We start from the raw sequence: 16,825 nt of genomic DNA, 5'->3' as shown, positions 1-16,825 counted from the left end.
TATCTAATAAAATATCTTCATGTCTGTTTCCCTGTATCTTGAATGTTGTTTCCTTTTGTTGTCAACTGATAATCCTTAGACTGCAAATCATTTAATGCCGCTCAAATTGTTGTTTGTTCATCTGCCACAGCTTGCAGGTCATTGCCATTGTCACTGTCTTTGTTATCATTCAGTTTGTCTTGTCACATGCAGTGAGCTTCTGAGCCAACAAAAAACATTAGAAAACTTTGTTTTCTTGAAGCAATTAACTGTTGTTGATGTGTCTATCAGTCAGACACCATAGCTCTGTTCTTTCCCTTAATGCAATAATGATGGGTGAAATTAATGGGGACATTTGTGGAGTATTAATTGTGTGTATATGTATAATAATTATTATTATTTAAAAATATTAATATATTGTATACTCATGATTATCAGTTCAAAAATGCACTCAAATATTTCATAATTTAAGTAGGTGTAAATAGATATATTCAGAAATTTATATTATATCATGAGCTCAAAAATGGAACTGTGGGAAATTAAAACTTTTCTATTTATTGTGAAGATATATGTAAAACAAAACAAAACTAAATAAAATAAGATTATACCATATTAATCTAGTCATATATGGTTCAACAATTTCCTTAGTCTGACAAATTTTTAATCAGTTGAACTAGTTTGTGAGAATGCCATCAAGGCAGCCTATCTCAAGATTCAAAATCTAGTCCATTTAGTTATGTTTGGGTTTTGTGCAGTGCGATTAGAAATTAGGTGAGCTTGTGGATAAATTAAGTTATGGTCTGTAAAATCAGCTGTCATCTGTGTGTGAATTATAGTAACAAAGGCTGCGAGTGTTAATTTTTTACTGAAAATTAAAGTCCACAATATTTCTACTTTTCAAAAACTTTGAAAGCTGGCAGGAACACAAAATTTGGCAGTCCGCTTCACAAAGTGGTTTAAAATTTTGTTCTTACTTTGATAATACAGCAGCACATATATGAAACAAGTTATATCAAGCCTAGGAATTGTGTGTATGTTTAGTGGTATGCAATCAGTTTATTTAGGGATTATATATTAAAAATTTAAATTTATTTTTATGGAAATTAAATATTTTTATTTTTTATGGAAATTTGTGAAGTTTAGTGTGAAAGATGTGTGGCTAGTAAAATTATGCAGTAAAAACGTTAAGTAAAACATCGAAACATGTAGGTTTTTCAGTGTTTTACTAAACTGAAATATACAGGGTATTTCAGAAATGTGCATGGAGCTTCAGAACATAATAACAGGCAATAATCATATAGGAACATAGAGTCACATGCACCACTCTGGTATCTAAAGCAAGAATCTGAAGCAGTTCTTGCTCATACATCAATCCCCAGATCTATTCCCTACATTTTTTTATACTACATGAAAAGCCTAGCATAATGAAAACTACTTGTGGAATCAGACATGGATCTAGTGGCATATGTCGTTGCTGCAAGTGGTGTTATTGCTGTACACCTGTGTTCATTGGCCAGTGCGTCATCATTTCAAGGTGTGTATTGCATTTGCAGGACACAACTTCAAACACTTTCTTTAACCCTTTGCGGCGCACTATACTTTAACATCGGAATTTCAACAAAAAACTTTGTATGAAGTCTATGTAGTATACAGGTAAAATTTTGTAAAAATTGCACTTACCGTTTTAATTCTGTGGGTGTTTCGTGAGGTGGAACACTGTGCCACCAGAGCTTTTAAAACTACAACTAAGCGACGTATCAGTGATACTGATAAGCGAGCATTGCAGTGAAGCACGAAAAGGAGTAGAAGCGTTTGTACAAGAACGAAAAAACTCTGTATTATGGCTGTATACATGGTTTCCTGGATATACACAATATTCTTGAATATATACAGATAAAAGAGATAAATATCTCTATACACAAGTCATATATACAAAAATATTTACGAATTTTCCTATTTCTTAGCTTCGTGAAATTGTTCAAAGCAAGTCACATCTTTTTGATGGAAGCACAAACCAACTACGATTAAAATAATTAACTACGATTAATATTAACAATAAAAAAATAAGCCTATAATATATACATACACGAAAAATATCTACGCAATTATTGAAAATAAATGGGAATGAGACTAAAAAGCGACAGCAAAAAAATTCACGCAGGTCTAAGTAAAGATGAGTCCTACTAATAAAATTCCCGCCTAAAAACAACTCCCAAAAAATTTGAGATGCCAATATTAGGGTTTTCATAACACAAAACACACCTCACTCCTCAATACAGCTTTGTTTGAATTCATTCCCCCCCAAAAAAAACAACGGAAATAGAAAACGTAAACAACGGATGTTCTCTTCTAAGCACAGATGTTCTGATTCGTAACAGCATGAGATCGCTAAAGGCGCAGTGTTCTCGCTAATGGAACACCCGGTTTTATTCAATCATTCTGTGTATGTTTTTTGTATGAAAGATAAAAAAAAATATAAAACAAATAATTTGGAGTACAGCCAGCAAAATTATGCCTACTTTTTTTTTCAAATAAAATTTTTTATATCATTAAAAAATAGAGAAAATTACTTGAAAAAAGTGTATTTTAATAACACATAATAAATGAAATTTCTGTGACTCTTGTGATATGCTGCTATCTAATGTTTAAAAAGAAAAGTTCAAAGTATATTATAAAGGTATTTTTTATCTATTTACGGTTGAATTTAAAGGTTTCAGAAGCGATTCAATTTGGGTGTTCCAATGGAACACTGAGCCACATAGGGTTAACTGCTTCATTTGAAGCATTAATGTTGTGTATGCTTTGCCTAATAAATCCTCATTATGTGTGATCTGCCTTGCATCTTTCTGTCTCTGTTTTTGTAGGCATGTAGCGCATAGGGTTTGCGCATGCAATCCTATACTCATGTATGATTATTGCCTGTCTTCATGTCACGAACCTCCGAACCCCTTGACATGTAAGATACCCCCTTGATAACCTTCTAAAGATATATAAGATAAAAAAGTAATTAACTCAAACTGCCAACTTTAATTTGCAGTAGTTCCTTAAATATTTAATTTGGTTATTCCCCCTTTCTATTCTAAAAATAGTAGTTGTTTGTAATGCATCTCTCCCAAATCCATCATTTTAAAACTAATCCATGCCAAATGCTCATGATGCAAATACTTACGAAGGCCTCAGCCAATAATGATTTTAAATTTGGAGCCAAAATTTAATATTCACCAATAGGAATAAATTTTAATTGAAAGTGAATTATTCTGAGCTAAACTTGACACATCACATACACTTCCTTCTGCATGTAGCTAGATTGCTCTTGCTTTTCTCACATAGTGTCTTAAAAACGTGTAAGTTTTTCAAGAATAGCCGGGCTTACTGCATCAATTTATCGGTGATACATCAAAAATGTTCATCTGTAATAAAAGCATTATTTTGGTAAAAAATGAGAGAATAGTTCTGTTGACCCTGATTGTAAATATATCTATCTGTTTTCCTTCAGACTATTACATGTGTGTGTGTAATTGAACATGGTTGGAATATTTTTTTAGTGCTATTTAAAATTTTGTAAAGAGACAAATATAAAGATTTAATGTGTAGAATAGCAATTTATCCATCACTGACAAATTAAAGCAATTTATATTAAACCTCAAGTTGTTATCCTATTTAAAAAAAATATGTGCATTATTAAAATATACTGTCTTATCTCATATAGAGCTCTTTTTTATTTTCAACACTTAATTTTTTTTTTTTTTTTTTTTTTTTTTTGAATGAATTTAAAAATTTTACCTGCAGGAAAATTGCATATGTAACTTTTTGCTGCAGCCAAGTGCTTTAATCCTCTATAGTATGTTGGACTACAAGAGTACATAGTTTATCTCGTTGAAGAATTTTAGGATAGAAACTGCATATATTTCAACATATTAAAAATTTTTAAAAGCATTATGACTGTAGAAAACACAATGGAAGGCAGACATTACCAACTTTCAGCAATTTTTTACCATATAATAAACTAAATAATTTATTCTTCATATGCCCACTAAATTATCTGAAAAGGTTGTTTAAATCAATTATCACAGTAGGTTTAAATTTGAAGCCTATTATAAACCTTTTTTATTAATACCTTTTTGGAAGTTATGTCAAGGGAGGTGGTGGTAATATCTTAAATGAGATAAATTTATGAACAGTAATTTCTGAAGTAATTTATGAACAGTAATTTTTGAAGGTAAAATTTAAAATTATTGCAATTATTATGGGTATATAAAGATTCTGAACCTTAAAAATGTGCACCTGTAAATTTATTTTTAAAACTAATGTTGAAGTACATATATTCATGAGTTACACAAAATATCTTTGTGTATGCAAATCTTAGAAATATATCAAAATGAATGTATATGTAAATGTGTGAAGCATTTAAGCTACTTGAGTGATATTTTATATTTCACACTTAAAATTCAAATGTTAACTTTTCATTACAATAAAAGTATGTAGATGCATATTTATTTTCTAATTGCTGTATGATGTTGTAATGGATTATGAGAAAGAAAGGATGTAGGAATAGTGTGATGTAAGAAAAAGATGTATGAACATGGCAATGTTAACAATATAAGGTAAATAAATCTTGCTAGTACATTAATTAACCTTGATTAAAGTCAATAAATTTTAAACTATGAAAATATAAAGAGTACTAAAAATTAGTTGCATTAAACTACTCTGCAAAATATTGTAACCTCTCAAATATTAGCTGGATTACATCTTATCAGTTCCATTTTCAAATATTCCATTTAGAAGTTCTGAAAATTTTTTACTTTTTTACTCTTAAACTTTGTGTGCATGAATTTTTTACTCTTAAACAATTTTGACAGTGAAGCTTTCAATTTATGAATAAATTTTATTTATTATACACAAAATAAAATATTTTATCATATCTGCAACATTTTATATAAAAGCAAGACAAAAGGAAGGAAACGTCTTCATGTATGTATGTCTTACATGTAATACTGAAGTAGGCTATAATTCATATTACAAAATATATTGCATTTTGAATGTAACTAATTAAATACTGGATGAATTATATCAGTATTTGTAAAATTATTACAATAAAACACCTTTTGACAAAGCAGGATTTTTTTTCAATGAATCATAGCTATTAGCTAAAAACATAATGATATTAAATATACATGTTTCTATATATTGTGTATTTGGAGTTACTTGATTTGCTTTTGTGCAAGTTATGTTTAATAATTTTTCAATTGTTTACTGACTTTTATTGTTTAAATGATTTTATTCATGTATAGCCATAGAGATAAGGTGATCCTTTTATTTATATAGCATTAGAAGTTCGAAATATTTATCTCGATGAAGAATGCAACCCCCATTATAGCATGTAATTCTGTGGAAAATCATGCCCCGAGATTCAACCATATTTCAAGCAACTCATCTCGGTCGAATCTTGGGGTATGCCTGCACTTAAATATTTTTTTCCTTCATTTTTCTTAACTATTGATGTGTGTTACTAATTGTACAAAGCTTTTTGTGATTCTTCTTGTCTTTCATTTTGTGGTATGTGGTGAATTGTCTTAGTATTTTGTGCATGAAAATATGTTAACACTTTGCATGCAAATGTACTTTTATATGGTTGTTGGACGTACTTCTATTTTCTAGCTCAAAATATTTTTATCAGTTGTGTGGGATTAATTTACCATTTGCATGAATTTTATGTGATTATTTGTTAAAATTTAATTCTATTTTTATTCTTAACAAGTGGATTTTTAAGAGCATTAATTATTTTTTAGGTAATGTATTATTCATTAAATATTTTAATATTGTTTGTATATTATTTTTAATATTAGATTTCAGTACCACAATCTATATAAAAATTTAACAAATTAAACATTTATTCATTATTTTCAATTCATTTATATATTTGAAATTTCCAAATAATTTGGTTAGTATTCCTTTTTGTATTTATAGTGTAATTTCACACTTGCTTCAGCACATATTTTTCACAGAGAATAAGAATGTACTATGAAAACAATTTTTTTTGTTACTGTTAATAGAAATTATTTATGTTTAGAACCGTAAAATATTCTTTAAAAAAGGATCTTTTGTTTGAAGTACATGAGATATTAAACTGTATTTAATCTCTAGGGTTATTTCGATAATAAAATCTAATTTATGGTTCCATATCAAGAACTGTTTGAAGATTCACTGGTGAAAGGTCATGACATTGCAATGGTTTCTTTCTCTCAACTCAGACAAGTAAACTGTGATTAAATATAAATCAAGATTTTTAAGTGAACTGATGAAAAAAATTCATTGTGATTAATCTAGACTTCATACCAACAACTCAGCTGTCACTCATTGACTTGCACAGTAAAAAAACAGGAATTTTAAGTTAAACGCAGGATATTTTATGATTTATTGAGTGGTTTTGACGGTATTTAATTTTTAAGTTATGTATTGTCCATGTTCTTAATATTCACACAATGAAAAAAAAAATAATAATAATAATCTTAAATTTTTGTGCACAGACTTTTTTCCAACACATTGTGTAACAGCTATGAGTTCCATTTTTAGAATAGTGAACTTGCAGCAAAAAGTGTGTTATGTTTTTGGAATATGCTAAATACTTATCCTTTGTTATTGTGGAATTTGTATTTCAAAGTTAGTATGATACAGATCCACTAAGCCACTACAGCATTTTGTAGTGGAGTCCAAGTGCAGTGGTTGTCTGTGTAAATACATGAATCCTAAATAATCAAATATTCTAATAGAATAGTGGACAACTTTTAAGAGATTCTTGTAATATAGTCTACAAAAATCAACAAGCTGAGCTGCTGTGAACTTGCTATTTTTCAACCAACCATTTGGAAGATTTTATGATGGTTATTGTTATTGCAATTAAAATCATACTGTTTGCAGATGTAGCAAATGGCAAATGATTTTGTTAAGAGCTGTGAATTTGCACTTGCATGCAGGAAGCATTTCAAGATGTTACCATTCTATTATTCAATGATAATTCAACATTCCATTTATGCAAAGTGATAACCTATTACAGTGAGTGCCCAGTTAATGGACATTGTCATTCTCTCATTGAGCAGAAAAAGAATTCGCCAAAACTATATTTTGATATATTGCCAATTGCACTAATTTTCTCAAATGAAAGATGATTCAGAAAATTCTATATTTCGGGAAGATGACATTGTTGTATTTGTCAGCTTGGGAAAGATGACTTACCATTGTTCAAAACGACCACCAAAGTGTCTTAATTTTTAATTTTATGCCTCTTTTCCTTTAGGAATATGTTATGTAACATTAATGGCAATAGCATTAGAGGAGTTCCAACACATTACAGTTACTTTGGTCAACATCAACACTGAAATGTTTTATGGTGGTTTGGAGCAAAACTGAAGTGCCATTTTGGAGCAAAACTGAAGGACATTTGCCATGCAAAATGAGGATATGATTAAAATTTGAGAGATTTTACCTCATTTTATGATTCATTTATTTTATTTGCAGTTCTTTATGCATTAAGGTGTTTTCAAACCCATTGAATCATTTTACTAATCACAGGATTCCAGGGTACTTTGTTAACAATAAAAAATAAAGGTTCATATAATAACATGATTCTTGTTGCCCCTTTCCCTACTAAAGAGCAATACAAGAAGATGAATGAAGAAAAAGCAAACTATAATAGTTGATAGGAGAGCATAGCATGATCAGAGGGTGAGAAATTCTGCAAACAGGTGATCATACCACAACTGAGGTCTGTTTTTGATCAAATAAATTAAATTTCTTTACAAATGTTATATGCTCAAAATAAGGCACCATGTCAATTTGTCTAAAAATGGTTTAAATTCAGTTTAAAAGATAACATGAACTGTTTTTCTTGATGTTGTTTATAGATGTTATTTAAGGTAAGTATTAGGATGTTCTCTGACAACCAAATTTAAATATTGTAAGTAATATGCTTATTTTTTTATTTTATTTATTTATTTATTTATTTATTTATTTATTTTTGTAAATTTTTTAATAGAAGGCTACTTTACTTCTTAGTTCAAAAATTTTTTAAATAGCTATTAGGTATTGATTTAATAATGTTACTTATTCAAAATATACTGTAATTTGCCTAACGTTAAAAGACATTGTATTTATCATGAAAAGCCATTTTATACCTTTAGTAAGTGGTATTTTTATCACTTTTTATTCAGGTTCTGCTCGTGTTGGTGATCTGTTACACATGGCAGGAAACTTAGGCAAAGCTGTCGGCACACTCGTAACAGTAATGACAGATGATGAAGATGCTAGCGCCTCAGAGGATGAACTGAAACAGTGACTCATTTTTTAGTCTGTCATAATTTCTCCTTAAATTCATGTGTACTGGACCAGCATAAATGCAGAAGAAAGCAAAAAAACCTTTTGCATCGAGATATCTCAAAAGACCATACCTCATGCATGTGCATTTGTGTAAACTGGATGCGAAACATATCATAGACCATTGTCTGGACGTCACTTCGTGTTTGCCTTAGTATTTGCACAAGGGGTGTCTCTTCATATGTGACTATGAATAGTATTTTTTTAAATTGTGTATCTAAGTCGCTTTTGCGTTGAGTACTGGTTGTTTGCTTAGGATGCAAATAGCTATATTTCTTTCCGAAATGCTGAAGCTCGGCACCTAAAATTTCCATCTGTGTCATTGTTAGAAATTTAAATTTTAATATGTCTTTTTTGTGAATATATTTGTTTACTTTGGAGATTAACCTTTTCATCATATCATGATTTTTGTTATAATCATTTCAAATTTATATTTTTCATATTCTGTAAATTAAGAGTGTTATAGAAACAAAGTGTTTCGTGCAATGTACTTTAAATTATCGAAAAATTAATCTTGATCAAAGTTGTACTGAAATGCTCATTGTTTTATTCCATTAGTAACATAACTGTAATGTATGTATTGGACATATTTTCATAATTTAGATGAAACCTAAGTAAGCGAGATCCTGTAGTTTATGTTCAGTTAAACAAGTGGACGTTTGTCTTCTTGAGCCTACTAACTGTATCATATTGTATCTTTATTATGTTTACTTTATAATTTTGGACCAAAAGTTGTTTTTGGAAGCAATTCAGGTCCCAGGAACCTGGGCAGAAGAATTCATTACACAAAGTAGTGTTTTCATGTGCCATATCACGAACATCTCACAGAATACTACATTAAAAAACTGCAAATGTTTGCGACATCGCTCAACATTGTCTGTATGATGTGCATTTTCCTGTACCTTCTTTTTTAATATATACACAAGTGGTACTCGTACAAATTAGAGATTAAAGGAAGCATTAAAATTCATATCATTTGTTGAAAAGAATTTGTGTAATTTTCATAATGTTTTTGTACTTCATATTAGGAATACATGGTCTTGGGAAGCAAGGAAGACATTCTCCCATGCAGCATCAATTCTACCTTTTTTTTTTCTATGCCTATGAAATTATTAAATAAAATAATTGCTTGAGACAAGTAAAATCTAATGTTAATTTCTTTTCTATGCTCTTGAGTTCATCATTTTCCCCCATATGTCATATTTGAGTTTTACATTTTATTGTGGTTCTTCCAGTGGGGAAAAATGAATACAATAAGATGTTTACATGCACATATTTTATATGGTAATTAAAATTGGAGATTCTTTGCACTTCATGGTGAGTGTAAAATGTTCAAACCCATTAGCAGCAATAAAGTCAATAATTAAGTGAGGAATCTTTTCTTCTCTTTTTCTTTTTATCTAACTTATATCAAAATATGTGTGTGAATTTAAATTAAAAAAATTGAGTATTATACGTTGAAATTAGTGCTGTTTTGTTGCAGATAATATGGCAGAAAACATATTTAATGTGAAAATATGCACTTTTATTGCCCAAGAGAATGAGAATATTGTACCATTTATTATTGTTGGCACAGAACTGAAGCAGCAGTATGCTGGATCCTTGAAAGATGCTAGTTGGGATGTTACATGGCAAGCAGGGTGTCACAGCAAGCACCTTTAAATATCTATCTATGTAGGTTTTGAGGGATCATTTTGAAAAGCCCCTTGTGTCAACACATGGTAGCATCCCTTGGTAGCCATATTCAGTATGTCACGGTTGGCCATTTCCTTCTCTATGGTTAACTAAAAACGGAAGCTAAGGTCTCTTCTATTCCAGTTTTTGACTGTATTCTCACTAATTTGATGTACAACATATTTCTTCCAACGTTTTCGCATTCCTAAAATTTTCTAAGATTTTCATGTTATACTATTTTGTTGTTTACACACAAAATCATTATTTCTAGTGTCTGAAATAACTTTTTTCACACATGTGCCTTTCTCCCAAATTACCTTTAACAGAAGGCTGAAATATTATACATGCTATATGAAATGCATATGAAAGAAAGTAAATAAGTCTGAAGACATCATATTTCAGTTCTGTGACCATCAAATGCTTCTGTCTATGTTTTGGCAATAATAAAGAGCTAAGAGCCTAGTATAGGAAGAGAGCAAGACAGTAGTTTTTGTTTTTTCATTGCTTCTGCGAATCTGACATCTGGAAAAATTGTCTAATCAAAATCATTCATTAATGTGATAGCTGAAAAATATCAAATGCCGATTTACTTTTAAAAAAACATACACTGATTACTTTTCTTTCATTGTATTTATCAAGAAATATAATAGATTTATGATGCATGCCATCTTGATTTTCCATTTGACATGGTTAAAAAAAAACTAGTGTTCTTAGACATATATGTATGCAAATGCTCATGGACAACTATTATTAACAAAAGAAGGCCATGGCCAAATACTAAGAACAAAATTGCAATGCTTACTTCTTAGAGGAGGCAGGGTTTGTCTTTGTTCCTAACAGTTGCACAAAACAAAAATTAGATTGAATTATTATTTTTCGGTTAAAAGATATTAATAATATTTTTTCATGTAAGTATTTTTTTATTATTGTATAATGTCTATACTCGCAGGGATTTCGAACAATAAAAAGAGAACAAATTCTGTTGGTTCAAATACTGGACATCTGGGTTTTTGGAGCTGTACTGTATTTGCATTTAAAAATTAGCGACTACACATTCTGATATTAATTGGATAATATTAAACCTTTTCATGCTGCCTGTGATGTGCCAGCATGAAATGCACTCATTTCCTGGCTAGCATCCCGTCATGTGTGTTTTCTTGTTCACCACTGCCCATAACACATTCATGTCAGAGTTTTGGAACATTTTAGAGTCATCAGTCTTTGGTACCAGATATACAGGGTACTTATAAAATCTTCTCCAGTATATGAACACCTAGCAGTCTATCTGCTCAACCAGTCAAAATGAAATTCCAAATATATATATTTGGAGGTATGTAGAGATTGTAACAATTAAAATCAGTAGAACTTTTATGGTTACAGTGAAAGACTTTCAAAATTTTCAAATGGCAACACCCAAATTTTCGTCCACAAATTGATCAGCACATTTAAAAAGCATAAATAGTGTTGGAATGATATATGCATGATGAAAATTGTCGGCTTAAAATATTTGCGAACAAAAGCATTGTAAAGGACCAATGATAACTTAAGAGATGGGAGGGAAAAAAACTTTTATTGAAATTACAAGTGTTCAAAACGTACAATGTTTTAAGATAGAATCATCTTCCGTAACTTTGCAGTTTCATGGCCATCACAATCCCCCTACCTCATTTTGGTAGATTTCTAATTCTGAGATTATGTATAATCTAAGATGTACATATCTGATCCAAGAGATTTGTCAGAAATGAAAGATGCGATAAAATGCGAAGGTATACATATACCTTCTATGATGTTATGTTTGTCATTGTTGTCAACCTCCTGCATGTAGTGCTCTATCATCTGCTATGGTGAGGACATTGAGTTAGAAACAAATAATTATAATAAAAGTTTTTTTCCTTGTCCTCTCTGTTGTCATTTCTCCTTTATGGTGCTCTTCTGTGAAAATGTTTTATGCCAGCAATTTTTGTCATACACACTTATTTCCAACCAATTTATGCTTTTTCTAAATGTCCTGATCAATTTGTACAGTGGAAAAGGTAGATGTTACCATTCAAAAATTTCAAAATTTTTTTCACTGTAACAATAAGTTTGACAGCTGTATTGTTTCAAATCATAATTATTTCATAATTATTTCATATTATAATAAGCATGTCTTCAATCTGAAATTTCATTTCAATTAGTTGAGCTAATAGCCTTATATATCAGGGAAATTTTTTATGACCAACCTTCATACAGTAAAAAGTCTGAAATCTGGACTTCATTATCCGGAATGATCTAAAATCCAGACCTCAAAACCACCAACAACATTTTCTCATAGGCTTTATGCATGCACATTTGATTCCTCCCTCTGCGCATAATAAAACATATGGAGAGTCTCTATTCTTAATTTCACTTCAACACTAAATAAAATACCTTGTTACTGAAGAAACAATCATTTTAGCATAAATTTATAGGATCAGTTGTTGTTGGCTCCATTGCTGCGTATCTGCATCGAACTCTTATAAGCCTTAAACGTGTGCAAGAAATAGACATAAGTATAATAATTAAACTAATACATTTCAGGCTTAATTGTCTCAGTGCGCAATAGAAGCAAGATAAAACTTAACGGAACAACTTGTCATTAGTCGCCAAGGTCTTGATGCATAGCAGAATATATATAGTGAAGGATAGCTAAATTTGATGATGATAGCCGCTAATTTTAAAGGTTTTCGGATATCGCAAAACAAAGGTGAAATTTTCTAATTAACCGATTTTGTAAAGAAATTTGGAGAAGTGGTAATAAATGAAGATGATATAAAAGAAGTTTTTCATTGTGATGACAATGCTTCTCAATCATCGTTCAATTAATGAATGGAAAAATTTGTAGTATGATTCTAGATTCAGAAAATACCGCTACCGATAGTGAAGAAAGTGACAGAGAAGTTACTGAAAACGAGAAAATTTCGATTAACAAGTTAGCCGGAATTCTCCAAACACCAATTACAGGACTTCAACAATGTAACTAAACAAGAGATTATGTCTGTCTACAGAATTAAAGAGAACATATTAGCACAAAAAACGAAGCAACTTAAACAACTTACATTGAAAGAAATGTTTAATAGGGTAAACAAATAAATATTAAGCTCTCCCTCTTTTTTTTTTTTTTTTTTTTTTTGTTGTTGTTGTTGTTGTTGTTGTAAATTTTGATACCCTTTAGATCATAAATACTTCATTATTTCATAAATCACGATTTCATATTTTTAGTTTTATAATTTCTACATGCCATCCCACTAGATTTAAACTGATAATCTAATATCCGGAAAAATCCCAAATCTGGAATTGCTGAAGTCCCAACGAGTTCGGATTTCGGACTTTGTACTGTATAGGATTTGTGATACATGTAGATTTGACTCCTACTCGAAATGAGACAAAGATGACTCATATGCACGTGGATTTTAATTATATAAAAGTTATGGCAAAAGGCATGCTCTGCACTTGCAGGTTTCCCAAGGGTTCTTTAAATGCATGCTTGGTATTTATTTATTATGGGAGTCCCCCCCCCCCATCGTCGTTTTTTTTTTTTTTTTTTTTTAATTATTATTTTGTTTCCTTCCCTAGAGCATTGGGTATTTGGGTTTGCATTTGAGATTCTAATTGAGAATTGTACCTTTTATATGTAATATTTCTGTTTTGAGCTTTACAATGTCAATGCCTCAAAAATTTTTAACAAATTATGTGAATCTAAAGCAGATTATATCTGAAACTTTATCATTTGTGTGGGAAAAGATACAGAGTTAAGAGAAACTTTAGGATTATACATGGGAAAAAGTTGTTAAATGTCTACTCGAACCTTGTAGTCAAGGATATCATTTATATATTCATTGTTTGTGTCTCCATCATTAGTGGATGAACTCTTTAGACTTAAAACAAACACTTGTGGGACTGTAAATGAGAAGAAGGAAAGAAATGACTAAAAATTTTCTGCTGCCTAAAATAAAAATTGGTGAGATGTTGGTTTTGCAGAAAAAAGAATGATTATGAAACTGCTTTCAAAGATAGACAGGAAGATCTTTGTTCAAATGGAAATTTAGGAAAGTGCAATTGCGATGCTTCATCTGTTCACAACGCCACGTAAAGGTAGATGAGCTATTATGAATGCAAGGATTGCAAATTAGAACTATGTGTAGATAACTACTTTGAAATTTTATGCTAAAAATGAATTTTACATAAAACATTTAATTGTCAAATGTGTAATATCAAAAGTCACTTATAGATAAGTAAATATTGAAAAAGAATGAGCAAAATAAAAATATGTAAACAAACAAAAACAAATCTTGAGTCTATGAAGTATGTTGGACTACCAACAAACTCAAACAATGCACTCTGGGAGTTTATTCTGGCAGCACATCGAGAAACTGACTTGCACTGAGCTCGAACAGCTTTGAAATGATTTGTTGATTAATACAACAGGACAGGAAGTATTTTTCTCTTACTACAAGGGCAAGGATCATTTACTCACGTTTTTTTGTACATTTAATTTTACCACCGACCGTCAGGCAAATATTACTTGCCTTTCCACTCACAACTACAACGTCCTAATACAGCTGTATTGGAGGATTAAACTATTTTTAAAAAAACATGCTATTTACATCTAATATCTTATGAGATCTTCATACATCTAATATCTTATGAGATCTTCAGACTTGCGCAGCCTTAAAAAGTTGCAGAATGTAAGTCCTTCTCTTATACATGATAGTCCAAGACGCAATACAGTTGTGCCTTTCCGTCTGCTTACAGGGCATTATTGCCTTGCCGCCAACCTGCACTGCATAGGCATTTCAAGCGATTCTATTTGCCTACTTTGTGATTCTGGAGAAGAAATGGGCGGGGACTACCTGTTCTGATGTGGAGCTGTTCATGGTCTTGCAGAAGAGGTACTGGGAGGCAAGAACGCTTTTTAGACAATGACTTCGGTTTTCTTGTTCTTAGCTCTATTGTTTGTAACCTCTATTTATAAGATTTTAGTTCATTGTAACATTTTGCCTACCTGTTGAAAATTTAAAAAAAAAAAAAAAAAAATCCGAACATTGGTATGCTGAAAGCCATATGATTGCTACATAACAATTGCAAACCAGCTGCATAGAACCAGTGATCACTTAGTATAACAATTTACTTTGGCGAATTGACACCATAAGAGTCAACTGTGGAGATTTTATGATGGATGGATGTACAGGGCTGCATATAATAGAAACTAATAGCTTAAATGCTGGAAACCCTGTTGTGAGATAAAACTTTTCCATGTATATCTTTTCTGAGGTGCTACTGGGCCCAAGTTATCTTCATGCTAATCATGTAAATGAAGATTATTGCCATTCATAAAGAAAGGAAATTATTTTAATTAAAATGTATTGTTGAACAAAATAAAGCTGCAAATCTTTTGCAAGATAAATTCTGTTATACTATCAGGACTTGTATTTCTCTTAATTTGCTTGGCGAACATGACGCATCCTGAGTTTGACTACAAACTATGTCCTATGGACAAGATGAAAAGGGTTTAATGACCCTTTATTTTCCACAATATTATAGGCTCTCCCGCACTTCGGGATACAAAGATGAACCTTTTGTGATCTGAACGTAAGAATATGCAAACTACTAATTAACTAAAAATAAGAGTTAACTTTGAAAACTTTACACAAATAACTAACACTAAGACTGGCCTTTTAAATTATTACGTATGTAGTACGCAAACTGCGAAAAACTACAATATGTCTTTAGTTTTCAGGAGAACTAAAACATCTGGCTTTAAAAGGCGGACAGCAACTGATTGCAAGCGCGCGTGAAGTGTAGTGGCAAGAAAGTTCACTCTCTCCCCATCTAACACTTCTCTTGGCAAAAAGCCACAACTTAAATACTTAAGCGTTAGCAAGTACAATTTGCATAAACAATTTAACGCATTTATTCTGGCCGAAAGTGGAAAATAAGAGATGTAAAGTTTTAAAATAAAATAAACGTTAGTAAAACTTAAGATACTTACCATACTATTTCTGAAATACTCATAAAGTATGAACTGGTTGTTACAATTACATTGCTATTGCTGTAAAGAAAAAGCACAAAGTGATGAGTCAGAGAAAGCCTTTCCCATTATCTGTCAATGAATGTAGGTAGATTGTTATTAGGTTGTAGAAAAGCCTTTGCCTGTGAATGTTGTCTGAAAGAAACTAGTGAGTGTGAATGGACTTTTAATGTGTAACAAAAACTTTTGTGTGTGTGTGCTGATAACAATTTGTTGCATCTTCTACCATTTGGAAATTCAAAGGTAGAACTGCCATTGTACCTTTGCTTTGTCATAGACGAAAATTTAATTAATAAAGGGGCAAGTAAGGACTGGTCTGTGAGAGGTATTCTGGTGGAACTTTGGTGAAGAGTGAGTTACAAACTCCTATACTGAATATTTTATTATGAAAGTAGAATGTAGAAAATGAAATAGATAAATGGAAAGAGAGAAAATATGCCTGTTTGTTATTCGAAATTATGCCAAGAGCTTTGCACAACAAATATTATTCCATTTGAGATTTCATAGTGAAAACTTCAATTATAAAACTCATAGCTAAGATTTGGTATGTGATACTGTATTTTAGTCAAAAACCAAATTATTCCATTAGTGTACATACATGTACGTAGGCCTTGTTACATGAACTTTTTTTTAATCTAATGGCGGGCACTTGCCCATTCGATAATGGCTACTCCTGAGGCGAAAAGTGGTGGCTATTTTATTGTGGAGGCACCTAACAGGCGGCCACCACTGCCTCGTATGAAGGGACGGACA

General features: G+C 31.0%; 1 protein-coding gene across 1 annotated transcript in view; it reads left to right on the top strand.

Moving 5' to 3' along the window:
* Dys (Dystrophin) overlaps positions 1–9,724 on the top strand; it is a 670,989-nt gene extending 661,265 nt beyond the window's left edge. The window contains exon 72 of the mRNA XM_085813682.1: positions 8,187–9,724. Coding sequence (XP_085669808.1) covers positions 8,187–8,311 — 125 coding nt within the window. The 3' untranslated portion in view covers positions 8,312–9,724. The remainder of the gene's footprint in view (positions 1–8,186) is intronic.
* The last annotated feature ends 7,101 nt before the right edge of the window (positions 9,725–16,825 follow it).

This window comes from Stegodyphus dumicola, chromosome 3 (genome assembly GCF_044657685.1).
Source record: "Stegodyphus dumicola isolate Sdum_Otavi_A_Nest chromosome 3, ASM4465768v1".
In the NCBI taxonomy this organism is placed as follows: Eukaryota; Metazoa; Arthropoda; class Arachnida; order Araneae; family Eresidae; genus Stegodyphus; species Stegodyphus dumicola.
The sequence above is the reverse complement of the archived record's forward strand: the minus strand, read 5'-3'. Positions and strand labels throughout refer to the sequence as shown.